The sequence below is a fragment of the Phocoena sinus genome, chromosome 3 (assembly GCF_008692025.1).
Source record: "Phocoena sinus isolate mPhoSin1 chromosome 3, mPhoSin1.pri, whole genome shotgun sequence".
Lineage (NCBI taxonomy): Eukaryota > Metazoa > Chordata > Mammalia > Artiodactyla > Phocoenidae > Phocoena > Phocoena sinus.
In genome coordinates this window covers 61,726,514-61,753,723 of record NC_045765.1, presented here as the reverse complement: position 1 = coordinate 61,753,723, position 27,210 = coordinate 61,726,514, and the positions used below count along the sequence as shown (strand labels likewise).

At 37.0% G+C, this 27,210-nt stretch overlaps 1 protein-coding gene across 1 annotated transcript in view; it reads right to left on the bottom strand.

Annotated features, from left to right (window-relative positions):
• AFF4 (AF4/FMR2 family member 4) overlaps positions 1-27,210 on the bottom strand; it is a 93,660-nt gene that overhangs the window by 23,630 nt on the left and 42,820 nt on the right. The window contains 8 exon segments of the mRNA XM_032629180.1: positions 1,913-2,150; positions 2,753-2,841; positions 4,913-5,830; positions 6,438-6,600; positions 7,045-7,082; positions 7,534-7,588; positions 9,816-9,864; positions 11,547-11,583. Of these exon segments, the coding sequence (XP_032485071.1) occupies positions 1,913-2,150; positions 2,753-2,841; positions 4,913-5,830; positions 6,438-6,600; positions 7,045-7,082; positions 7,534-7,588; positions 9,816-9,864; positions 11,547-11,583 (1,587 nt within the window).

Genomic DNA, 27,210 nt, shown 5'->3' with positions numbered 1-27,210 from the left:
AAAGACAAGTAAAAGTGATAAGCCTCTGATGAGACTGATCAAGGAAAAGAGAAAGATGGCACAGAAAACTAATACTAAAAATAAAAGAGAATCATGGGCTTCCCTGGTGGCGCAGTGGTTGAGAATCTGCCTGCCGATGCAGGGGACATGGGTTCGTGCCCCGGTCCGGGAAGACCCCACATGCCGCGGAGCGGCTGGGCCCATGAGCCATGGCCACTCAGCCTGCGCGTCCGGAGCCTGTGCTCCGCAATGGGAGAGGCCACAACAGTGAGAGGCCCGCGTACCACAAAAAAAAAAAAAAAAAAAAAGAGGATCATAAGTAGCAATATTATAGATATTAAAAACATAAGAGACTATAATGAACAAAATTTATGCCAGCATATTTCAAAAATTTGATACCAGCAAATATCTAGAAAAACAAAATAAAAATTATATGTAATTTTGGTTTTTTACGTTATCTAATTTTTCTTTAGTTGATATGAGAAAGAGCATATTTTCTAAGTTAATTATAGAATTTTCTTTAATAAACCCATATATAATTGCCTAAACTGGAAACTGCCAAGACTAACATTAACAATTTTAACAACTGTTAAGTGCCATAAGATCTTTAAATCAAAGGGGTCAGGGCCAATACATTTTATATTTTGTTGATAACAACAAAGAGCCAAATAACTACATTTGATCCAAATGTTTCCTCATTATCCAGTAAGTTAAACACTGGATAAAACATAAAACAAGTGAGATACAAATCCCTGTTTTCAAGAACCTGACAAACCAATAAGGAAGAGACACAGAGAGTGTTACCTATGAGCTAACAGAAGCCAAATGAGCAGGTGAGCTCACTTAATGAGTGCATTAAAGCGAGAGACAGAGAGAAAGAGAGAGAGAGAGAGACAGAGACAGAGAGAGGGAGAAGAGATTTAAAGAAAGAAGCACACAGGCCTGAAATCCTACAGTTCCAGGATGGGAAATGGGAGAAAGAGCCAGTCAGGAGGTAGACAGAGAACTGGGACAGTGAAAGAGGCCAAGAGGACAGGTTCCTCGAGGGCACTAGGACTAACTCTCTAAACTACTATGGAAGGGGGTCCAGCAGGAGAAAACATCTTCTGTATATCTCAATTGAGATGTTCACCATTTAAATTACCTCAAAATTTGAAAGATTTAATTACCACATTTAATAAGCACAACTAACTGCCTTTAACAGTCAATTTTTTTCAACTCTTAAGTCTCTGTTATTTAAGTCACAAATAATTCAGTAAATTATATACTTAAAAATCTAGGTATTTTCTTAATTTTATCAGGTAGTTTGCTCCTCATCAGAACACTTTAGAAAGCAATACAAATAACCTGGTAAACAAATTCAGGGTGAGAGCCTAAAGTATAGCCTTGAAAAAGCTTCTTTGATCTAATTACATACCCACAACATTAACAGTATTCCCCTACATTATGATCATACTCTAGAAATAATTCCAGTGGTAGCTCAGCTAAAGAAATTTTTTTCTTCTTCATGAAACCAAATGGTTGCTTTATCACTTTATAAGTAGTATAACTTGCTTGTAAAATCTAATTCTAAAAAATCCAAAGTCCATTTAAAACCACAGATAAGAACCCAATCAGAACAACTGGAGCTATTTACAAATTTGATCATAATCAGCTGTTTTTCCATAACCAACTTTTCCAATTATGGGTTTCTATCCTAACTAATATGCATATGGCCAGATGACTTCATTCCTTTCATGTCTCAGACCACTGCACAAGTTTATTAACAAGATTATGACATTTTGAGAGTAAAAATGCACAGGTCTATAAAATTAAGATGTTTACGAAATTTTCAAAGCAACAGTGTCCACCTTGGAGAAGTCACATGGCAAAGAGATTTTTTTTTCAAAAGGCTCAAGCCCCCAATGCTTACCTTGACCTCCTTAGAGCTACTGGAAGTCTTCCCTTCAGTCCTCTTCTGCTTTGATGTGGAGGAACTGTTTTTGCTGCTGCTATTTTCCTTGTTGCTGTTATTACTTGACTTTAAGGAAGAAGACTGACTAATAGTCCTCTTCCGAGAGCCATGCTCTGTTTTTGGATCTTTTGAAGGAACAGGCCCAGCAGGAGAAGGCAACAAATCTTTTTCTTTAGCAGCACTCTGTTTAGATGACCTGCCAAACCAAACAAATGCCCTCATTTCTCCACATGGTCATACAGGAGTGATGGATTTTTTCCACTTGACTTTGCCTGCTTTCAAGACAAATTTGTTTTTCCCTATTTGATTACTAGAACACATGATTTCTGCAAAACAAAATAAAACTGTAAATTTCATGAGGGCAGACATTTTGTCTGGTGTTTCCCCCCATCATGGTTGTATACCCAGTGCCTAAACCTTGGCCTGCCACACAAGTATTCAATAAATAGTGGTTGAATAAATTACCGAAAAGATGAATGGTGAATGATGATATTAATGCTCGTAAGTCTCCTGCAAGTTATACCTAAGTTTGTGGTAAAGTGGTAAAGCTTTACTTTAATTCTTATCCTATAAATACCTCCTATTCCACTAAAAAAAGGAGAGAGGAAGATGTGACTGAATCTTAATTGCTTTTCATCCCAATTAGCTAAAAGCAAAACCTCCCACTATTTGGTATATGACTGTTGTATAGACGTGTATGACAAATACTTACTGAAAGGAACAGTCTAAGAGCATGTTAGAAAGTACCCCATAGCATATAACAGATTGACACACATGTAACATGTTTTGCAAACGTACTCTTTGTTGCTGGATGGCTTGTGGCCTGCCGAATTCTTGTCTTCCGTTTTGGGTTTCTTGCTCTCATTGGCTCTGTTATCATCTTCATTCTGCATGAAAAATAGAAAAAAAGCAGCTAGGTTTGATTTCTATTCATCAAATTTCAGTTTCCAGTACTAGTTACCCTCAAACAGTTTATCTCTGATAAACTTCAGAAAGAAGATAAATGTGAAGTGAAAGAATTCATTTGAACGATGTTCAATAAATTAGGTTTTAAGTCTGAGAAGGAGCCTCCTATTTTAGATAAGAAGAGCTGAAATGCTGGAACAGTCTTTTAGTGGCATCTTTTCAGCCTAATGATTTGGGGAGGGTTGGGGATGAGATTATAATTCAGATATAATTCACATACCATAAAATTCCCTTTAAAAGTACACAATTCAATGGCTTTTAGCATATTGACAAAGTTGTACAACTATCACCACAATCAATTTTAGAATATTTTCATTATCTCAAAAAGCACCCTGTTCTCCATTGGCAGTCACTCCCCATTCCCTCCACCCCCAGATCTGGCAATCACTAATTTACACATTTTGTCTTTATGGATTTGCCTATTCCACACATTTCAAAAAGTGTAATCATACAATATGTGTGGCCTTTGTGTCTGGCTCCCTTCACTTAGCATAATATTTTTAAGGATCATTCTACGTTGTAAGGGTTTGTCAGTACTTTATTTCTTTTTATGGCTGAATATATGGGTGGTATGGATATACCACATTTTATTTATCCATTCATCAACTGAGTTGTTTCTACTTTTCAAGTGCAGGTTTTTGTATGGACATGTTTTCACTGTTCTTGGGTATACACCTATGAGTGCAATTGCTGGGTCATAAGGTAATACTACATATTTACTTTGTGAGGAATTGCTAAACTATGTTCCAAAGTGGCTACATCATTTTACATTCCCACCAGCACTGCAGTTCTCCATATCTTCACCAATACTTGTTACTGTCCACCTTTTTGCTTATAGCCAAGCCTAAAGATTTTTGAAAAACTTTTTTGCTAAAACAAAAGCTATGGGCCTGTCTATAATCCCCAAGATACTTGCTTGTGCAGTTAAGATTTCCTATTGACTTAAATATCAGGGCATGAATATTGCAAACTTTCTGCCATACACAAAAGAATTTGTTCCATACACAAACGATTAAAGTTCGGACATGTGAAAACATGCGAAAAAGGAATCCACATTCTTCATTATCCTGGCTGGGTCTCTTCTCAGTACTATCTGCTGTTATCTTCAGGAAATTCCCCTGACAACTTAATTTAACCCAAGCGAGCAAGATCCTCAAAAATCATCCACTGGGATTCCCTGGCGGTCCTAGTGGTTAGGACTTGGCGCTTTTACTGCCGGGGCCGTCGGGTTTGAATCACTGGGGTCAGGGAACTAAAGGATCCCGCAAGGTGCGGGAATCATCACCCAGTTTCATGGTGATATACATACGCGTTTATAAATCAAAATTTTGACTTATAGGTATTGATATAAAAAACCTGTGAGGGGGCTTCCCTGGTGGCGCAGTGTTGAGAGTCCGCCTGCCGATGCAGGGACACAGGTTCGTGCCCAGGTCCGGGAAGATCCCACATGCCGCAGAGCGGCTGGGTCCATGAGCCATGGCCGCTGAGCCTGCGCGTCCGGAGCCTGTGCTCCGCAATGGGAGAGGCCACAACAGTGCGAGGCCCGTGTACCGCAAAAAAAAAAAAAAAAAAAAAAGTGTGACTTGGTCTGGGTGTAAGAGAGAAAAAAGTGTTAGGGACTGTGACAACCTGAAGAGTAATAATCCCAACTAAAGACATTGAAAACCAAAATTTAAAGAATGTTGTGAAGGCCAGTTTACAATCTCTGCTTCAACTCTCACCTCTATACTGGCCAGCACACATCATGAACAGAAAGCACTGGCTCATTTCTTATTTGATTAGAAACTATAATTCTTTACTAAAGGAGACAGGCAGAGGCAGAATGGTCTTCAAGAGACTCTTATGTCTGTAGCTTCATTGGGGCTTTAGGCTCATCTCTATTTTCCCTCATAGCTGACTCAACTAGCTATTTTTTGGCTCACTGAGATTTCCATTGCATTTTAGATGCTGATGTTCAAACAACAACAACAACAACAAAAACCCTTTACAAACCTTATGTTTCCTTTTGCCTTTGTTGGAAACTTTTTCTGAGGCTTGTTTCTGAGCCTCTCTTGTGTGCTTTTCTGGAACATTTTTCTTTTCCCCCTTGGGTGTCTCTGTTTCTTTGTAAGGCTTTCCTGGTATTCTAGTCAAGAGATTCAGGTCAATCTTCACAATAAGTGGATACCTGTCATCAGGCTCACTGAGGGGTGAAAGAAGTTCCTTCTCTTCCATAGGAGAGAACATTCGTTGCCGAAAAAAGCTATCTTCTTCCTCCACTGAGGAGGGCTTAACGGGAGTCCTATTACTCTCAGGGTACTTAGGAGTTTGTGAGGAAGGAGGAAGGCTCTCGCTTTCATCCGAATCTGAGGATGAGGTATCTGTTTCTATGATTTCCCTTGATTTCTGGGAAGATTTACTTGTTGACTTGTATTTCTTTTTCTCTGCTGAAGGTCGAGGGGAAGATTTGGACTCCTTTTTTATATTGGGTTTCCTTGAGCCTTTGGTAGCTGCTTTGTGTCTGCTGGAGGGCATGCTGGTAGCCATGTCTACAGGGGTTTCACTCTCTATCTTCAGGCCTCCGCGGGGCTCTTCAGCAGCTGCCTTCTCAGTCTTTTTGGGTTGTTTTTTGCCTACAGTTCTCCTCTGTGCTGTGCTGTCACTCTGTGCAGGAGACTTCTGCCTCCCACGCCCACTCTCTGATCCCTTTTGGACAGTTTTGGAGTCTCGTCCAGGAGTAGCAGAACTTGTTTCTTTAGGACCACCTGGATCAGTATAGCTATTCCCTGTGCCCTGTTCTCGGCCTTCCTTTTTATAGCCTTGAGATGATGGGATATTACTGTCCACAGAAGAAGCTGGTGACACTTTATGTGGGTTCACTTTATTCAGCCAATTATCAAGTTGCCATTTGTTTGTGGGTGGTGGTTCAGGCTGGAAAACAGAGAAAGAAGTATGCTTTTTCAGTACTGAAACTTTCTCCTTCCTTTAAAATCTCGAGGAAGAGGGAAAAACATAATGCCTAATGCCACAAAGGCATTTGTTTTTCATTGTTCTGACTGAACCAAAGCAAAAGGCTTAATGTTATATATAGCATTTAATTACTGAATATCCCTGTCAGGAATCCAAATGACCATATAGTACATTTAATTCCAGAAAGTAAACAAATGATGTAGGTACCACAGAGATTTTTAACAACATTTTATCAACCTATAGTGAAATTATACTATTTAAGACTTTTTTTTCACCATAACTAAATAACATTACCAGGTTGAAACAAAAATAAAACCCAAAGTAAATAAATCCAATATTTTAGTGACCTGAAATATGACTGCAAATAGTCCCTGTTCTAGACCAAATATGTTCACATAACAAGGACACTGAAGTATCTAAATTTCCTCCAAGATACACAGTTCAGTTTCTTTTTGTCAGAATATGTAATCTTCTTTTCTTCATTTTTATATTTGAAACTAGTCTTTACCGGCCATCACCAGGGGCCTTCCGAGGGCCTATGGAAGGCACCCCCTTGCCCCCCTCTCACCTCAGGAGATGCACTCTGGGATGGCTCATTTGCCTCACTGTCACTGGAACTACTTTCACTCTCTGAGTCAGATCCAGAGCTGCTTTCAGATCCACTGTGGCTGCTAGAATCATCCCTGGAGTTATCTGCCCCTTCACTATTATGGTGTGAAGGTTCAGAGTTACTAAAAGAGATAAAACATATAAATGACCAAAAGTTTTTTTTTTTAGAGGGACAACAGGTAAGCATTCAAATCTGACAATGAACTTTATTTAAAATGTTTACTATTTGTTAAGCTCTTATAATTCTATGAATCTAAAACTTCATTATAAATGAAATAAATACTTCCTTAAAAAATATCTGAAATGCGGCTCAGCCATTAGTACTTACCTTTAAAAAACAGTTTTACTGTGGTATAAATTACACACCACAAAATTCACCCATTTTAAGTATACAATCCAATGATTTTTAGTCAATTTACAGAGTTGTAAAACCGCCATCACAATCGATAATATTTACTTTATAATCGATAATATTTACTTTTATAAGTATATTCAATTACTCTATCACTACACTGTTATCAGACTGACCCTTCCACTCTAAATAAAACAAATAAAAGGATGCCTACCTTCCAGGTGTACTCCTTGGCATTGTCTTATCACAATCCTAAAATTAAAACATGAGAGGAAATCTGTGAATGAATAAATAGTACTCTATCTGCTTGATGTGAACAATATCTGAAATCTTAATAGAAAAACTGGCTTCTTTAATGTATGCATCAATGGTCACTTAACACTTACAAAAATACTGTTTTTACCTAAAGAATAACTGCCAGGATAAGATTAAAAGCTGTGTTAGTAGTTCTTGTCAACAATCTCATGCTTCATGAGTATATTCTGATATATGATAAGTATTAAGAAAAAGCCAGTTTTTTTAAATAAGAAAAAAAATGGAGGTTTAAAGACAAAGTGGAAAACTATAACATTCTAGTGTCAGACAGCAGGAAGGAACTTATTTTAAATAACTGAATCATAAATGTATTATTCAATTATAATTCTTATAAACTACAATGAAAACACTGTATGAAACTGGCAAAATTATATAGTAGTAGACACACCTGTTCCCCATCACTGTCTTCACTGCTGCTTAGTTTTAAGTCATCTTTTAACATACTAAAAGGAAAAGGCAGAAAGGATTATTATTTTTGGAACTTCATCATGGCATACCAGAGTATTAAATATCTACCAATAATTCTAGGAATAATCACTGTGGTAGCCAAAGATTTACTTGAAAAATAAAGAAAACAACAAGTAAGTCTTACTCTATCTGGTCTGGTGCACATCTAGAGTAAAAAATTAAGAAAGGTGGAATTTAACAGTTTTGGAAGCTCACTTTTCCATAAGTACAATATTCATCTTTCTTTTCTAATTAAACAAAAGCTACCTTCCACAAACTCTTATACTCAATTCTGTTATCTCTAGCTTTCCTCTAATTGCATACACACAAACTCTTCCATTATTAAAACAAATGACCATATGCATACCCAACAGTCCACTAGAGAAATATAACTCCTAAAAGGAAGGAAGATAAAATGAAAGCATCAGCAATTCTCTTTCACTGTCCCCAATGTTTCATGAAGAGATATGTACACTTGGGTGATTGTGAAAACCAGAACACACAGTCAAAGTTCTAGTTCATAAATGCCTTGCTATGAAAGACGACTGATCCTTGCAGATGTAACAGTTTTGGGTAAGAACCTTGGTTATACAAGAGAAATAACCATGTATAAATTAAAAATAAACTCCAGTCTCCAAATCTTCCTTGATCAAAAAAAAACACAAATAAATACTATAAGTTGATAGTTTCTGGAATTAGTTTTTGAAAGTAAAATTACAGATTTAAATTTTCCTTAAGGCCATAAAACCAAAATTAAAAACTGAGTAATGAACCACAAAACACTCCTTGCCTTTTTACAAGAAAGGAAAAATTAATACAAAGCTTAGGGAGAACTACAACTAGAAAATGTTTATTAATTTCTCATTACCACTAGCTCCATTTACCTTTCTTCTTAAAATTTCTCCAATCAGTCTCCAATCAGCGGAAAGGAAATCTTCTTTCACTCCAACAACTACTTATACTCCCCCCTCAAAGCTTAACCTGAGTTTCTAAATCTGATCCCAAATTCAGAGTATCACATAAAAGATCACCTTGAAACAAAGTAACCACATGATTACAGAATTAGGAAAAGTGTTCTAAGGATGACCAATTAAGTGGGACAGAGAAAAAGAGTTTTTTCTTTTGGACAAGGGCTTAGTGCATCTTTATGACTGATTTCCTGTAAAGAAATGTACTTACTCTGAATTCTCTCAGCCCTTATGCTTTAATAATGGCAGCTCAGTGAACCTGTTTACACATGTGAATATGTCAAAGCTTTTACCAGACCGCTCAAGGTCCTTCATGCTTTTGTTCTGTCAGCAACCAAAGTGATATGCACATACATGGTAAGCTCCCATCAGTTTTCTGCCCATGAATAAATATGATAAATAGGAATTTACATAATTTGAATTCTTCAGCAGTGAGGCTAATCTCCTTGCATTCATATATTTTCATTCTCAGCTCCCACTATGTTTAGCTGAAGAGGCTGACAGACTGTGGTTATGGTATAAAGCTAGCACTGTGGCCAGTTTCTTTAGAATTTTGTTTTAATCATTGGGTTAAATTGTGGTCTCAGGAATTCAGTAGTTCATTCTTTAAGCTTGGAATTTATTATCATCCAATATACAACCCTATCGTATTTTGATTTATTGGGATGGCCAAAAAGTTCATTCAGGTTTTTCATAAGATGTTATAGAAAAACCGAATGAACTTTTTGGCCAAGCCAATATATTCCTGGGTCTACCTACAAAATAAAAGCAGGAAAACTTATACAGTATGAACTATGTTGCTTTAATATTCTACACTTAGTGGTCAAATGGAGGGCATACTAAGAAGAATCCTATACTTTTTCATGTTTTTTTAAAATTAAAAACAAGCTATCAACACACACTTCTGAAAGATGAGAAAAAAGTGTAATCGCAATCGCAGAGCAGGGTAGGCAATCTATGGTCCACAAGCGAAATCTAGACCTATTTTGTAAAGAAAGTTTTATTGGAACATAGCCACACCCATAGTCTATGGCTGCTTTCATGCTACAACTGCAGAATTGAGTAGTTGAGACAGAAACCATTTGGCCCCTAAAGCCTAAACTATTTCACTATCTGGCCCTTTACATAAAAGTTTGCCTACCGCTGCCTTAAAAGATTAAGTACATATTTCTAAGTGTTGTTCTAAACATGGAGACTACAGTTAGACTTTTAGCAAAAAAAGACAAACATTAAACTTACTAAGCCATAAACTTACGATTTAGACTGGTGCCCATTGGAAGTTTTAGAAGAAGGATTATATCTTTCTGGAACAAAAAGGAATGCAGAAATCAGCAACTATAGTACGGCTATTTATATTTTTAAATATCTATCAATATAACCTCAAAGAAATATAAATCAAAAAATTGGGATAAAATTCTTCATCCATCAATTTGGTTAACACCTTAAAATGTGATAATATGAAATACTGGTGGAAATAGGCATGTTCCTATGTCATTGGTAGGGCTCTAAACTCATACAATCTTTCTGGAGAGCAATCTGATAATATTATCTTACCAATACTGTAAATGCACATATCCACTGACCTAGCAATTTATAAGGAAAGGAATTTACCTTACAGGTATATCTAAAGGAATACATAAACACACAGACACACGGACACACACACAAAGTTTATTATAGTATGGTTTGCAACAGCAAAAACTGGAAACCAATGTCCATCTACAGGGAACTAGATAAACAAATTACAATACTTTCAACAATATAACACAATTTTGTTTTTAAAAATAATGAACTAGAGCTTTATACTGATATAAAAACAGTTCTAAAATAAATTAAGTGAAATATACAGGTAATAAAGAGTAGGTGAAGCTTATGAGCCCGGTTGCCAATAGGGAGCTTTGGGGAGAGAGAATGGGGGAAGGGGAGAAGTAAGGATGAGACATTCTTAAAAGATTTTAAGAGAAAATGTAAACTTTCTGGCCTACAGCTAGCTATTTGCTGTATATCAACAATGTTGGGTCCTTTTTTTCCTGTAACTGCAGCTTTAAGGCAGAACGAAGAAACAGATACATAAAAAGTTTGTTAACCTTAAAATGGATATTCTTCTAGTTTTGTCTCTGCTTTAAGATCACTAAAGACAACTAAGGATTAAAATGCTCCACATATTAATCTCCCAAAATAGCTTATTACCAGAGTAAATCTATCTGAAAAGTTATTGCTCTTGGCAAAAGAACATTTGTTTTGTTAAAGAGCTATATGGTGAAGCCCAAACATTTGCAAGGTTCCTGACCTTACCATTACCAATTCACACAGCCATCAACTCTTTGAATCACATTTGAATTCCCCAAGGCTATCTTCCCCTCAAGTTCTTTGAGAGGCCAAGAGAGTGGAGGTGGAGGGGGGTTGTGTAGCAGACAGGAGACTTTCTTCCCAGCCAAAAACACCCAGGAAGAATAGATAAATATAGACACGGGAAGAGAAGAGCCATGGTAAGCTACAATGACCCCTTCTTGCCTGGAGTTTTACCATAACAGAACCCAGTATCTTCATGAAGGAGATGGAAAGACAGAAGTATGGCTCTTGGGGTTATGAGGTGCCCATCAAATTGAATTCATGAACTCTGAACTATTAGTTCAAATACTTAGTAAAAACAGTTAATTTTGATCTCCAATGATCTTTAATTCTTCATCTTTCAAGCCAAGATTCAGTTCAGTCCATTACTGATCATCAGATCATAAACACTGGGATAAGGGCCTTCCCTGGTGGTCCAGTGATTAAGACTCCTCGCTCCCACTTCAGGGGATGCAGGTTCAATCCCTGGTCAGAGAACTAAGATCCTACATGCCATGCGGTGTGGCCAAAAAAATTTTTTAAACTGGGATAAGACATACAAAAGAATTATTAAAGAAATACATGATGTGACTATGAGAAATGAATGTGCAACAAACAGCTTAATTTGAAAACCAAGAGGAAAAGAAATACTCACTTTGTTCTCCAGGGCCAAAATTGGACTGCTGAGACTCCTAAGAAAAAGGGACATAAAATTATATAGTGACATTAAGAGAAAAAGGTTCATTAGAGAAAAATGCTTCAAATTAAACTATTCAATTCCAGCTAACTCAATGAAAGATCCTGTTGAGTTCCTAAGAACGCATAAAAGAAAAAACACCAAAAGAATTTAATGATTCCATCTGATCAGCCTCAGCAATTTTGTGGTCAGTAACAGAGTTTCCCAGAGCTTAATACAAAAAGCATCAAGCTATGTAAGTCTTTCTTTATCATTCATTTCTATTCAGCAACATCCATGGTACTCATATCCTAATTTAATTCTTGGTCTTAAGAAAATGTTATTTTTAAAAAAGTAATATTAATAACCGTATACTAGAGTGAAAATAACTGTACAAACTATATAGACTCAAAAGATACCACTTTTATGAACTAGCAACTCCTACTATGTTATTCCCATGTCATTTTACTTCCTCTCCCTGTTCCCAATATCTTACAATTAGCAAACTGAGGAAGAGATTTTCCATACTCGTTTTATATACTTCTTTGTAAGCCCTACTAGCACAGTGCCTGGCATTCAGGAAGCATCCGTAAAAAGAAAGCCAAAAAGAAAAGAAAACCAAAATGTCACTGTCCATGAAAGAAACATGACTTTCCAAACTCAACTTTCAAGATCAGAACAGCTGTTTCACAAGTGCAAATTGTGCATTTTTCTGGGTGAAGTCTGTGGTACACAATGTAGTACTAAGATTACACAAACATCCCTAACATCTGTAACAGCTTACTTAAAAATAAGCACAATCTTCCTTTAATGACAGAATTATCTGTGAAAGAGAAATCCAAACAGTATCTAAGCTAAAATATAGTTTTGGTGTTAAAAAAACTGTAAACCTACATTAATTGTCAACTGATTTTCAACAAGGGTGTGAAGACCATCCAACAGGGAAAGAATTCTCTTTTCAACAAAAGGTTCTGGGACAAGTGAACAGCCATATGCAAAAGAATGAAGTCGGATGCTTACCATAGACAATATTAAAAAAATTAACTTGAAATGGATCAAAGACCTAAATGTAAGAGATAAGAGATAAAACTACAAAACTCTTAGAAGAAAATGTAGTACCCAAATCTTAATGACCTTGGATTTGGCAAAGAATTCTTACATGACACCAAAAGCACAAGACACAAAAGAAACAAACAGGTAAATTGGATTTCATCAATATTAAGAACTTATGGGCTTCTCTGGTGGCACAGTGGTTGAGAGTCCTCCTGCCGATGCAGGGGACGCGGGTTTGTGCCCCGGTCCGGATGGATCCCATGTGCCGCGGAGCGGCTGGGCCCGTGAGCCATGGCCGCTGAGTCTGTGCGTCCAGAGCCTGTGCTCTGCAACAGGAGAGGCCACAGCTGTGAGAGGCCCGCGTACCGCAAAAAAAACCCAAAAACAATATTAAGCACTTTTGTACTTCAAAGGACACCATCAAGAAAGTGAAAAGACACTACCATAAAATAATAATAATGCCAATAAAAACAAAAATATTCTAAGAAAAAAAAGTGAAAAGACAACACACAAATTGGGAGAAAATATTTGCAAATCATATATCTGATAAGAGACTGGTATCTACAATATATAAAGAGCTCTTACAACTCATTGATAAAAGTCAAGTAAAACAATGAAAAAGGGGGCGAAGGATCTGACTATATATTTCTCCAAAAAAGATATACAAATGGCCAGAAAGCACATGAAAAGATGTTCAACATCATTTGTCACTGGGGGGAAATACAAATCAAACCCACAATGAGATAACCACTTCACACTTACTAGGATGACTAGAATCAAAAAGACAGATAATCACAAGTGCTGACAAGAATGTGGAGGAATTGAAAGCCTAATGGGAAATACAAAATGGTGCGGCCAGCTGCTTTGGAAAACATTCTGGCAGTTCCTCATATGATTAAACACAGAGTTACCATATGACCCAGCAATTCTGCCCCCAGGTGTATAACCGAGTGAAACAAAAACATATGTCCACACAAAAACTTGCGTACAAGGTTTACAGAAGTATTATTCATAGTAGCCAAAAGCTCAAAACAAAACAAAACAAAAAGCTCAAAACAACCCAAATGTCCATCAGCTGATGAATTCAGAAACAAAATGATATACATCTATACAATGGAATATTATTTGGCCATAAAAAAGAATGAAGGAACTGATACATGCTACAACTTGGAAGAACCTTGAACATTATGCCAAGTGAAAGAATCCAGTTGCAAAAGACCATATATGATATGATTCCATTTACATGAAATGTCCAGAAAAGGGAAATCTATAGAGAGAACAGATTAGTAGTTGGGTAGCACTGGGAGGGGAACAGAGGGGAAAAGGTTGATAGCTAAACAGTAGGGAGTTTCCTTTTGAGGTGATAATGTTCTAAAAAATTATTTATTTATTTGTTTGTTTGTTTAGTTTTGGCTGTGCCATGTGGCTTGTGGGATCTTAGTTCCCCGACCAGGGACTGAACCCAGGCCCTTGGCAGTGAAAGCGCAGAGTCCTAACCACTGGACCACCAAGGATTTTCCAAAATGTTCTAAAATTGACTGTTGTAATGGTTGCATATGTCTATAAATATAATCAAAACCATTTAATTGTATACTCTGAATGGATAATTTGCATGGTATGTGAATTATATCTCAATAAAGCTATTCTAAAACACTCTTTAAATACAGCAGTGGCCAAGAGGTCACTCCTGTGAATCTTATTAAAATTGAAAAGAATTCTCCACCCCCCGAAAGGCTAATTGTCTTATACTCATTTACCTAGTAAATGGCCTAAAAGTTTAATAGCCCAAGCTTTTAAGTAATCTCTGACTCCGTCCCCTCAGCTCTGACAATAATCAGTCAGCTAGTTACCAATGCGACTGGATTCTGTCTCCAGACCATCTACTACATGCAACACCTTCTCCTCTCCATCTACGCTGTAAAGACTTTAGGTCCTCACCTCTCTTCATCTACGATGGCCATCTAATGGATTTTCCTGGCTCTAGTCTCTCTCTCCTTCACTCAGCTATAGCCTCTAGTTGACCTTTCTAAGGCCCAAATCTTAGTATTTGTCATCATTACTCCTATTTTTCACAGAGCCTCCAATGGCTCTTTGTTTTTCCTAGGGATGAAACCCAAACTCCTTGATAAAACATTCACTCATATATCTAAGTACTGGAAAAACAGAATTAAGCAAAAACTAACATGGACCTTGTCCTCATGGAGCTTAATGTCAATGAATATCTTTGCAACTACTCATGCAAATCACGGTAAAATAGCAATTGTGTTAAGTACAATGAAGGGCAAATGCTTACACAGCATTATGAAAGAGCTTACAATTTGTGTGTGTGCACGCGAAACAGACACATACAGATACATACATACACGCACAAACACACACACACACACACACCCCGATTGGGAAAATGAACGAAGGCTTCCCTGAGTAGGTACTGTTCAGTATGAAATTTGACGGTTATGTAGGAAGTAAACTGGGAAACGAAGGGAAAGGTAAGTGTTTAGGGTAGAGAGAAAAGCATGTGTAAAGGCAAGAAAGAACAGGAGCACAGCTAGTATAAAGAACTTAAAGGCAGCCCATGGGAGGAAAAAGTACAGAAGGAAGAGGGTTAAGAAATTAGACTCAGGACCAGAGAGGCTAGATCACATAGTTTATAGACTTTATAGACCATATTAAAGATTTGTGTGTGTGTGCGATTTACTAAGCAGAAGAATTATACAAGCACATCTGCATATTGTGATGATTACCTGGGCTATTAAGTAGAGAACAGCTTTGAGAAATCTAGAATGGAAGTAAAGATATTTGTTAGGAGATAACTGCAGTGGTACAAATAGGAGATGACAACAGCTTAAACAAACTGGTCTCCACGCTTTTTTGATCATGTACCTCCCACCACTAAGAAATTTTTGCATTTGTATCTCGCAAATACGTATACTGTATGCATTGTTATTTAACTAGTATATATTATATAAAACCAAACTATTGAAATTTTAAAGGGCTCAGATAATATTCTAGAGTAATTTAAAAATTATATTTATCAATGACAACACCACTTTTCTTACACACACAAAAATATATAGTGCTTCAAAGGTCTGACACCAAAACTGGCTTGATATTTGGTTTCATTGGACATCACAAAGACACAGCTATACAAATGGAAGTGCTATACTTACTAAATCATATCAAAATTTCAATTTATACCTTAATTATGCAAAGGTTTCTGTTGAAATTGAGCTAATAGATTTCCAATGTTCAATGATACAAAACAGGTTTTCAAGAAAATAAATTAAAAGGTTGTGGTTTAATATTAGGAAATAGGTTCAAAACCCACTGAAGTTAGAAAATTCTGTTTCTAAGTCTTTAAAGTTTGCACATATGACAATCATCATAGTTTCTGTCAACAATAAAAAATACATAGTAATGACATTATTTTTTAAATCCTGTTTTCCTAGCTTGAGGCAGTTACTTTTTCACTCATTAAGACATCACTTTTATTCTAAGAAGAGGGTTTAATTTATTATTATTTTAAATATGTTATGAAAAGATCTAATGTATTTGGGACTTGTGTGTGAAAGAGTGAGAGGGAAGAGGGGAGAGGGAGAAAGGAGTGAGGGAGGGAGGAAGGAGAGAAGAGGGAGGGAGAGAAAGGAAGGGAAGGAGATGTCTAATTCATGTTTTTTTTAGCTTGAATTATGCGTTTATATAATTCAAGATAGAGAGGTACAGAGACTACATTTATTTTTGATGTGATTATTTTAAAATACTAACATTGTAGTGGTTTGGGGGACTAGGTCAGAGCCAGATATTCTTCAGAATCATTACGTTAATAAGCACTGCCTTTCGATGAATTATTTTCTTTTTTTTTTTTATAAGTGAGCTAACTTCTTATGTCATTAAACAAATAATCAGTGAACTTCTGCGTTAGTATAAAAGGTATCTGGGAGTGCCACACAGGTTCTCCATGAAGGAAGGAGGAAGAAAAATTATTTATACTTTAGGATTTAACTTCTGTTATATCTTTCTTTGAGTGGTACACACACAAAAAAATTGCTTTTCAAGTATTTTATAACTAAAAAAGCTAACAATATCTTAAACTACCAGAAGCACCTGCACTTTCACCAATCTATATATAGCTAACTTTGTACACTGCATGATTTATTCTAATATTTGTTTCTTGAATCTTTAGCTTTGCTTTCTAAGCCTGTTTCAATAGTGTTTCCTGACAAAAGAATGCATTTTAGTATGTTTTCTCTGTGTTCTCTCTGTAGTGGATTTCAGTCATTTTCATTGGAGTAAAAAGACTGAGTTTTTAAACAAAGATTATAGAACACTGGGAGAAACATCAAAAGAAGTTTTTAATAAAATTTTATTAGGCCTGATCTATGTATAACGACTGAACTGAATACCACATAATTCAAAATATCACTAAGTACAAATTATGATGCTTTCAGTTTCATCAGTTACTATCTCAAGGCACTTGCTATATACACTAAAGGCAAGGTTAATGATAAACATGCATTTTTTCTGCTTATGGCATCTTTGTTTCTACTTTGTAGTGGCAGATGAAGAGCTCATAACAGGAGAAGGACAATCTCAACTCTGCCATTTTCTTGTTTGGTCAGAAATGCATTTTAGTGCTATTTTCATTCAGTAGTTTCACTGCAGGTATGTCTTTTAAGCCATTTGTGTATTAGTGAAGATTAGTTGAATTAAAACCAGTTAATACAATCTGTAAATCATCTTAACCAAGCACACTTAAAACTGCAATATGACACAGCTAGGAAGAACAAATGAATGAAAACAACTCTATCAATTTTCCATATTGAAAAGACCTAAACTTCTATTGGGATACCTCACATACCAGACATAAAATGTGACCATCTGCCATTCGGATCAAGAGACAGCAAAATGTACGTATTTGATTTTTCTTTTAAAATTAAAAAGTAAATAAATTGGGATTTTTAGAACTAAAAAATAAGAATAAACTTTTCACCCCCATCCCCCATTCTCTAATGCACACAACACTGGGGTATATGTTTCCCACTCTGGAGACCACTGACTTACCACAGCAGTAACAATAAAGATGGAGAAAAATGAATGAAATTGAAATGCATTAAAGGAGTTAAAATCATTAGGACTTGGTGACAGTCTATGAGGTGTGATGAAGAGCAAAGTGCCAAACATAACTCCTATAAGGTTTTCTAGCTTCACTAAGATATGGAACAGCAGAAGAGAACCATGCTTGTTTTTCTCTTTGCTTTTTGGTTGGGAGAAAAATGACTTCTCCTCATGTTTAACTGTGCATCCAATTAAACACTAACATGTAATTCTTTTTGCTTTCTTTTGTATTACTTCATTTCCACAACCAAATGCTTGACACACTGGCAGAACACATTTCTTCTTTTGAATTCTCTTATAGTATTCAACACAATGCCCGGAAAACTTACTTTTAATGGTAGAGGGAGAGACAGAAGAGGAAAATGAGCAACTGAAGAGACAAAGTAAATCTAGATGAGCAGTGTATAGTGGGAGACAAGGAAGAAATAGGTTAAACAACATTCAATACTCATGAGAAGCTCAATGAAGATAAAAAATGAAAAACATTAATTGGAGTTGCCAAAATGGGCCCCTGGTGATCTTAATGGTTTTGGTGAGACACTGAGAGTGAAAGCAAGATCAGCTTGCACGGAGGATTAAATGGAGGAAAGTATATAGACAGCAAATATGAACCACTCTTTAATAAGATTAACTCTAAGGTGGAGGAGTAGCTGGAGAACAACATGGAACAGACTGGATTTTGTTGTTGTTGTTGTGTTGTTTTTAAATGGCACAGATAAAGAATGGTTAAGCAAATGATAGTGATTCACTAATTAACTAGCTCTCCAAGTATGCTCTTAAACTCAAATTCTCACCCATGACTGTGAACTGCTCTTTCAGATCTGTTAATGGGTAGGAAATCTTCTCTGTTGTGGTCCTCTTCTTCCCATGTGCTTCTGGCACTCCTGCACTTCCCGCTCTAACCCCGGTTGTTGTCATCTTCTCTAGGATGCCATCTCCAAATTCCCTGAGTATCAAAACTTTGTCCCTTCTCTGTCCACTCATTAGACTTAGTCCATACGGTTAGTGCACAAGGAGAATAAATACCTATTAAAGCTTCATATAAAGCTTTAAGCTATATTATACGTGAAGCTGTATTCACTGAAAATTCAGAGCATGAGACAAGCTATAAAAAAGCAAAACCCTGTGAAAGCAACCCAACCAAAGCAATAATCATTAAGCAGCTAACTGAGCTGTTTCATAAATATCAAAAATCTAAACACAGTTACCTGAGTATATATACCCAAATTCAGTCAATAAACATTTACTGAATAGCTATTATGTGCTAGGAACTATTCTACACATTGATGCCATCTAAATGGTTCAGTGCTGCGTGTACAGCACCTAGAACACTGCCAGGGATTGTTCAGAACATACAGTGAATATGAGTAAAGGCAGTCAAAAGCTTTAGTTTGCTTGAAACTATCACTGGAAAATCTACCAACCTATCTCTAACTACACCCATTCACTCTGCTTTCCCTCCTGTGAAAAAGAATGACCTAATTGTGCTCTATTCTAAGGCCAATCTTCTCTACTTGGGCATGAATGTCAATCCCTCTTGTGGAGATTTCCTAAGGTTACCTTCTCTGTTTCCCATATATCACTTGTTTTTCCTTTTTTACAAAATCATTTTCATCAGCATATAAATACGATAAAATGTCCTCATCTTATAAAAAAATACCCCCCTGATAATATCACCATACCCTTTTGGCACCACCACATTTCTCTGCTCCCTTTTACAGACAATGCCTCAAAAGAAAATCTCCATTTATATAATCATTGCCTCCAATACTTTTTGAGCCCACTGCAATCGTTCTTTTGCCCTCACCTTTATAACTAAAAGTGTCACCAATAAAGGATACATTGTCAGGGATGTGCTGATGGTCCAGTGGTTAAAAATCTGCCTTCCACTGCAGGGGACGCAGGTTCGATCCCAGGTTGGGGAACTAAGATCCCACATGCCATGGAGCAACTAAGCCTGTGTGCCACAACTACTGAGCCCTTGCACTCTAGAGCCCATACACCACAACTAGAGAGAAGCCTGCATGACACAACAAAGAGCCCACAAACCACAATGAAAGATTCCATGTGCCGCTATGAAGATCCCACGTGCCACAGCTTAGACCCAATGTAGCCAAATAAATAAATAAATATTTTTTTAAAAAAGAATACACTGTCAAGTACCATATGATATCACTTGTATATGGAATCTAAAATATGACAAAAATGAACTTACCTATGAACAGAAACAGACTCACAGGCATAAAGAACAGCCTTGTGGTTGCCAAGGAGGAGGGGGTGGGAGAGGGATGGATTGGGAGTTTGGGATTAGCAGATGCAAACTATTATATACAGAATGGATAAACAACAAGGTCCTACTGTACAGCACAGGGAACTATATTCAGTATCCCATGATAAACCATAATGGAAAAGAATATGAAAAAGAATGTATATGTAAGTATAACTGAATCACTGCTATACAGCAGAAATTAACACAACATTGTAAATCAATTATACTTCAATAAAATTTAAAAAAAAATTTTTTTTAAAGCTGGAAAAAAAGAAAAAGCATTGCAATAAAAAATACATTCTGGGGCTTCCCTGGTGGCGCAGGGGTTGAGAGTCCGCCTGCCGATGCAGGGGACATGGGTTCGTGCCCCGGTCCGGGAAGATCCCACATGCCGCGGAGTGGCTGGGCCTGTGAGCCATGGCCGCTGAGCCTGCGTGTCCGGAGCCTGTGCTCCCCAACGGGAGGGGCCACAACAGTGAGAGGCCCGCATAACGCCAAAAAAAAAAAAAAAAATACATTCTGGGGAATTCCCTGGTCGTCCAAGTGGTTAGGACTCCACGCTCTCACTGCAGAGGGCTCAGGTTCAGTCCCTGGTATGGGAAATAAGATCCCACTAGCCCTATGGCGTGACCAAAAAGACTATAAATAAATAAAATTTAAAAAAAATACATTGTCAAGTTTAGTATCTGAAACATAGTAAGAACTTAGTATCTGTTTGATAAAACACATAAACATACCAGGTTTACAGAGATGAAAACTAAAATATCTGAGATTAAAAATACGTCAAATGGGATTAATAGCAAACTAGACAATGCAGAACAAAAGTTTACTGAACCTGAAGATACAGCCATAGAAAGAACTCAAATGAAACAACAAAAGATAAAAGATTGAGAAAAATGAAGAGCACATTACTACACTGTTGAACAACTTCAAGAGGCCCAATATACATGTAATTGGAGTCTCTAAAGAGGAAAAAAGGAAAGAAGTGAGTACAGAAACATATTTTGAGGTAGTAATAGAAAAAATTTTCCAAATATGATGAAAACTATGAACCCAAAGTTCCAAGAAGCTAAAATCAAACAAACCCAAGCACAAGAAAGATGAAGAGAATCACACCAAGACACATCATAAATGAACAACTTAAAATCAGTTGCAACCAGAATACTCTTAAAAGCAGCCAGAAAAAAAAAAAAAAAGACACATTATACACAGATGAAGAAAGAACAACAATAAATTACTTATCAGAAACAATGCAAGCCAGAAGACAATGGATCAACATCTTCAACCTAGAAATCTATATTTAGTGAAAGTATCTTAAAAACAAAAAAGAAAAGGTGAAATAAAAATTTATTTCAGACATACAAAAGCTAAAAGCATTTATCACCAGCAAATAAGCACTATAAAGAAAAGTTAAAGAAGTCCTCCAGGTAGGAGGAAAATGATACCAGAGAGGAATCTGGATTAACACAAAGGAAGAAAGAGCAAATGAAATGGTAACTATATGGGGAAATACAAAAGCCTTTTTTTCCTATTATTTAAATCTCTTTAAAAAATAACAGACTTTTAAAATGATTAACAATTTTGTGGGGTTTATAACTTACATGAAAGTAAATGTATGCAACAACAGATGTGGAGAAGTGAAAAACACAAGCATAATGTTGAGAAATTTTTACATGATAGAAAAGAATGGCTTAGTATTACTTGAGATAGATTTCAGTAAGTTAAAGATACATTCTACAAACCCTGAAGTAAACATTCAATAACACAAGAATTACAGCTAATAAGCCAAAAATGATATGTAATAATAAGAAATACTCAATCCAAAAAGAAGGCAAAAAAGACCAGATGGGGCAGGTAGATATCAAAAAGCAAGATGGCAGAGGTAAACCCACCCATATCAATAATCACATTAAATATAAATGGACTAAATACCCCCCAAAAAAGGAGAGTGTCAGACTGAATACAAAAAAGCTCTAGACAAAATTATGTTACCTATAAGAAATGCATTTTAAATGTAAGAACACAGGTTAAAAGTAAAGGATAGAAAAAGGTATACAACTTAACATTAATCAAAAGAAAGCTAAGTGGTTATATTAATATCAGGCAAAGTAAATTTTATAGCAAAGAATAATATCAGGATTAAAGGGAGGTCATTTCATAATGATAAGGGGCCAATTCATCTAGAGCTAATCACAATCCCAAATGTTTAAGCACCTAAAAGCAGAACTTGAAAAAGTAGGAATGAATAAGTAAGGACAAAGAGACAAATTCAAAGTAATAGCTGGAGATTAACTATAAATTAATAATTGGCAGAACAAGAATTAAAAAGAATAAAAATACAGAAAACTTGAATAACACCATAACTAACTTGATCTAATTGACATTTACAGGACACTCCACTTGACAACGGTACACTCTTTTCAAGGGTACACGAAATATTTACCAGAAGAGACAATATTCTGGGCCATAAAATAGTCTTAACAAATGTAAAAGGATTCAAGTCACACAAAGTATGTTCTCTGACCACAGTGGAATTAAACCACAACTCAATAACAGAAGATATATGAAAAAAATCTCCAAATATTTGGAAACTAAATGACACTTCAGAATAACCCACAGAACAAAGAAGAAATCAAAGAAATCAGACGTTTCTGTTGACGGAATTCCCTGGCAGTCCAGTGGTTAGGACTCTGTGCTTCCACTGCAGGGGGCACAAGTTGGATCCCCGGCCAGGGAACTAAGATCCTGCATGCCATGCATGATGTGGACAAAACACAACAAAACAAACACAACAACAACAACAAAAAGTTATGTTGAACTGAACAAAAATGAAAACATAACATATCAAAATCTCTGGGATGTAAACAAAACATTACTTAGAAGGTAGTTTATAGCATTAAAATCCTATATTAGAAAGTGAGAAAGATCTCTAATCAACAACCTTAGCTTCCAGTTTAAGAATTTTTTTAAAAGAAGAGCAAAATAAAGCAAAGCAAAGCAGAACAAAAAAGTAATAAAGATCAGTGTAGAAATCAATGCAACAAAATTGAAAAACAATGGAGAGAGGGAAAAAAAGCAGTTTTTAAAAAATAAGATCAATAAAACTTACAAACCTCTAGACAGATGAAAAAGAGAAGAAACACATTACCAATAACAGGAATAAGAGAAGTGGCATCACAACAGATTTTTAAAAGTATAATAAAAGAAAATTATCGAAAACTTTACATCAATAAATTTGACAACATTTGACAATGAGTGGATAAAATGGACAAATCCCTTGAAAGACACAACTGCCAAAGCAGATGCAAGGAGAAATAGATAACATGATTATAAATTCAATTTTTACAAACTGTCCTACAAAGGAAACTCAATACTCATAGGGCTTCACTGGTTAATTCTAGCAAACATTTAGGAAGAAATAATATCAATTCTACACAAACTATTCCAGAAAATGGAGAAGAGGGAATAATGTGCCAACTCATTCCATGAGGTCAGCATTACTCTGATACCAAAGCCAGACAAAGACAACAAGAAAAGAAAATTACAGACCAGTATCCCTCAGGAACATAGGTGCAAAAATTCTGAACAAAATTTTTTTTGAAAATCGAATTCAACAGTACATAAAGCAGATAATACATAATGACTAAGTAGAGTTTTTACCAGGAAATGTAATGTTGATTTAAAAATTTAGAATTAACCAATGTAGTCACCATTTCACAGACAAAAAAAAGGAAAATCCTCTGACTATATCAATAAATTCACATAACACATTCAAAAAATCCAAAATTCATTCCTGATAAGAACCCTCAGGTAAATAAAAATAGAAGGGAACTTCCTCAACTTAATAAATGACAGCAGGCTTCCCTGGTGGTGCAGTGGTTAATGCAGGGGACACGGGTTCGATCCCTGGAATCTGCCTGCCAATGCAGGGGACACGGGTTCGATCCCTGGTCTGGGAAGATCCCACATGCTGCTGAGCAACTAAGCCCGTATGCCACAACTACTGACCCTGCGCTCTAGAGCCCGCGAGCCACAACTACTGAGCCTGCATACCACAACTACCAGAGCCCACGTGTGTAGAGCCCATGCTCCGCAACAAGAGAAGCCACTGCAATGAGAAGCCTGCACATTGCAATGAAGAGCAGCCCCCGCTCGCCGCAACCAGAGAAAGCCCATGCGCAGGAACGAAGACCCAATGCAGCCAAAAAACAAGAAGATCCAGTCACAAAAGACCACATGTTGCATGACTCTATTTATATGAAATGTCCAGAATAGGCAAATCTACAGAGATATAATGTAAGATTAGTGGTTGCCTAGAGGCTGGGGGGTGGGGAGTAGGGTTGGAGGAAACAGGAGGGTGACTGCTAAAGGGTACAAGGTTTCGTTCTGGGGTGATGAAAATGTTCTAAAATAATTGCGGTGATGGTTACACAACTCTAAATATACTAAAACCCAGTGAATTGTACATTTTAAATGGATGAACTGTATGGTATGTATATTACATCTCAATGAAATAGTCACCGAAAAAAAGGAAAAGTAGCTATTAGCCAGAATTACAAACTTATATTCAAAGTCTTCTGATAAACTCAAGCTTTAACTTACAATTAAAAAAGAAGTATAGCTATTAAATAATATAAGAGAAAGAATATTAAAAAATAATTATTTAACCCAAAAGGATCTCAAGAAAGGGAACAAAGAAAGAAAAAGCTGATGGGACAAATAGAAAACAAGTAGCAAATGGAATATTTAAAGCCTACAACACTAATGATTACATTAAAGGGAAATCTTTTTTTTTTTTTTCCCCTGTACGTGGGCCTCTCACTGCTGTGGCCTCTCCCGCTGCGGAGCACAGGCTCCGGACACACAGGCTCAGCGGCCATGGCTCACGGGCCCAGCCACTCCACGGCATGTGGGATCCTCCCGGACCAGGGCACGAACCCGCGTCCCCTGCATTGGCAGGCGGACTCTCAACCACTGCACCACCAGGGAAGCCCCAAGGGAAATCTTTTGAATGTGCCAAGATTACACACTACATGGGCAGAGTAAATAAAAAATCAAGACCCAATTATATGCCACCTATAAAAAATTCACTTTAAATATAAAGGCCCAAAAAGATTAAAAATAAAAGAATAGAAAATGTTAAACCATGTTAACCATAAATTCTTAAAAAGCTGGAGTGGCTTTTATATGAATATCAGACAAAAGAGAGTTGATTGTCAAACTAAATAGCACAGCAAAAGGAACCATAAACAAAATGAAAAGACAACCTACAGAACGGGAGAAAATATTGCAAACAATGCGACCAACAAGGGCTTAATTTCCAAAATATACAAATAACTCATATAACTCAACAACAAAAAAACAATCAAAACATGGACAGAAGACCTAAATAGGCATTTCTTCAAAGAAGACATACAGATGGCCAACAGGCACATGAAAAGATGCTCAACATTGCTGATTATTAGAGAAATGCAAACCAAAACTACAATGAGGTACCACCACACCCTGGTCAGAATGGCCATCATTAAAAAGTCTACAAATGGGGACTTCCCTGGTGGCACAGTGGTTAAGAATCTGCCTGCCAATGCAGGGGACACGGGGTGAGCCCTGGTCTTGGGAAGATCCCACATGACGTGGAGCAACTAAGCCCATGTGCCACAACTACGGAGCCTGTGCTCTAGAGCCCGTGAGCCACATCTACTGAGCCCACATGCCACAACTACTGCAGCCCACGTGCCCAGAGCCTGTGCTCTGCAACAAAGAGAAGTCACTGCAATGAGAAGCCCGCACACTGCAACAGAGTAGCCCCCTCTCACTGCAACCAGAGAAAGCCCGCACACAGCAACGAAGACGCAACACAGCCAAAAAATAAATAAATTAATTAATTTTTAAAAAGTCTACAAATAACAAATGCTGGAGAGGGTGGGGAGAAAAGGGAACCCTCCTATACTGTTGGTGGGACTGTAAGTTGGTACAGCCACTATGAAAAACAGTGTGGAGGTTACTCAGAAAACTAAAAATAGAATTATCATATGATCAAAATAAACTTCAGAACAAGCATTAATACCAGACACATACAGGGAAATCTTATAATGAAAAAAAGAGATCAATTCATCAGAAAGACACAGAAATCCTAAATGTATATGTACCTAAGGACAAAGCTCCAAAATACATGAGCCCAAAATGGACAAAACTGAAAGGAAACATACAAAACCACGAATACAGATGCAGATGTCATCACTCTCCTTTCAGTAACTGAGAGGACAAGTTGATAGAAAGTCAGTAAAAATATAGATGACTTAACCACTCTCAACCAACCATATCTAATTGACACATATAGGAACATATTGTGTCTGGTGCCCATGGAAGAGTCACCAAGAGAGATCATTTACTAGGCCTTAAAACATTTGAATAAATTTAAAAGGACTGAAATTCTACAGTATATATTCTCTGACAAGAATATAAATAAATTAGAAATCAGTAACAGAATAATATGTGGAAAATCCTCAAATACTTGAAAATAAAACTACCTATTTCTGGGCTTCCCTTGTGGCACAGTGGTTGAGAGTCCGCCTGCCGATGCAGGGGACACGGGTTCGAGCCCCGGTCCGGGAAGATCCCACATGCCGCGGAGCGGCTGGGCCCGTGAGCCACGGCCGCTGAGCCTGCGCGTCCAGAGCCTGTGCTCCGCAACGGGAGAGGCCACAACAGTGAGAGGCCCGCATACCAAAAAAAAAAAACAAAAAAAACCCCTACATATTTCTAAATAAAACAAAGAAGAAGTCACATAGGGAATTAGGAAATATTCTGCACTGAATGATAATAAAAACACAATATATCACCATTTGTGAGGTACATTTAAAACAGGGCTTAGAGGGAAACTGATAGTTTTATATACTTAAAACAAGAAATGTTTACAATCTATGATCTAAGCTTCCAACTTGAGAAATCAGGAGAAAAGCAAATGAAACCCAAAATAAGTAGAAAGGGACTTCCCTGGTGGTGCAGTGGTTAAGAATCTGCCTGCCAATGCAGGGGACACGGGTTTGATCCCTGGTCCAGGAAGATCCCACATGCTGCGGAGTAACTAAGCTCGTGCGCCACAACTACTGAGCCTGCGCTCTAGAGCCTGCGTGCCACAGCTACTGGAGCCCATACACGTAGAGCCTGTGCTCCGCAACAAGAGAAGCCACTGCAATGAGAAGC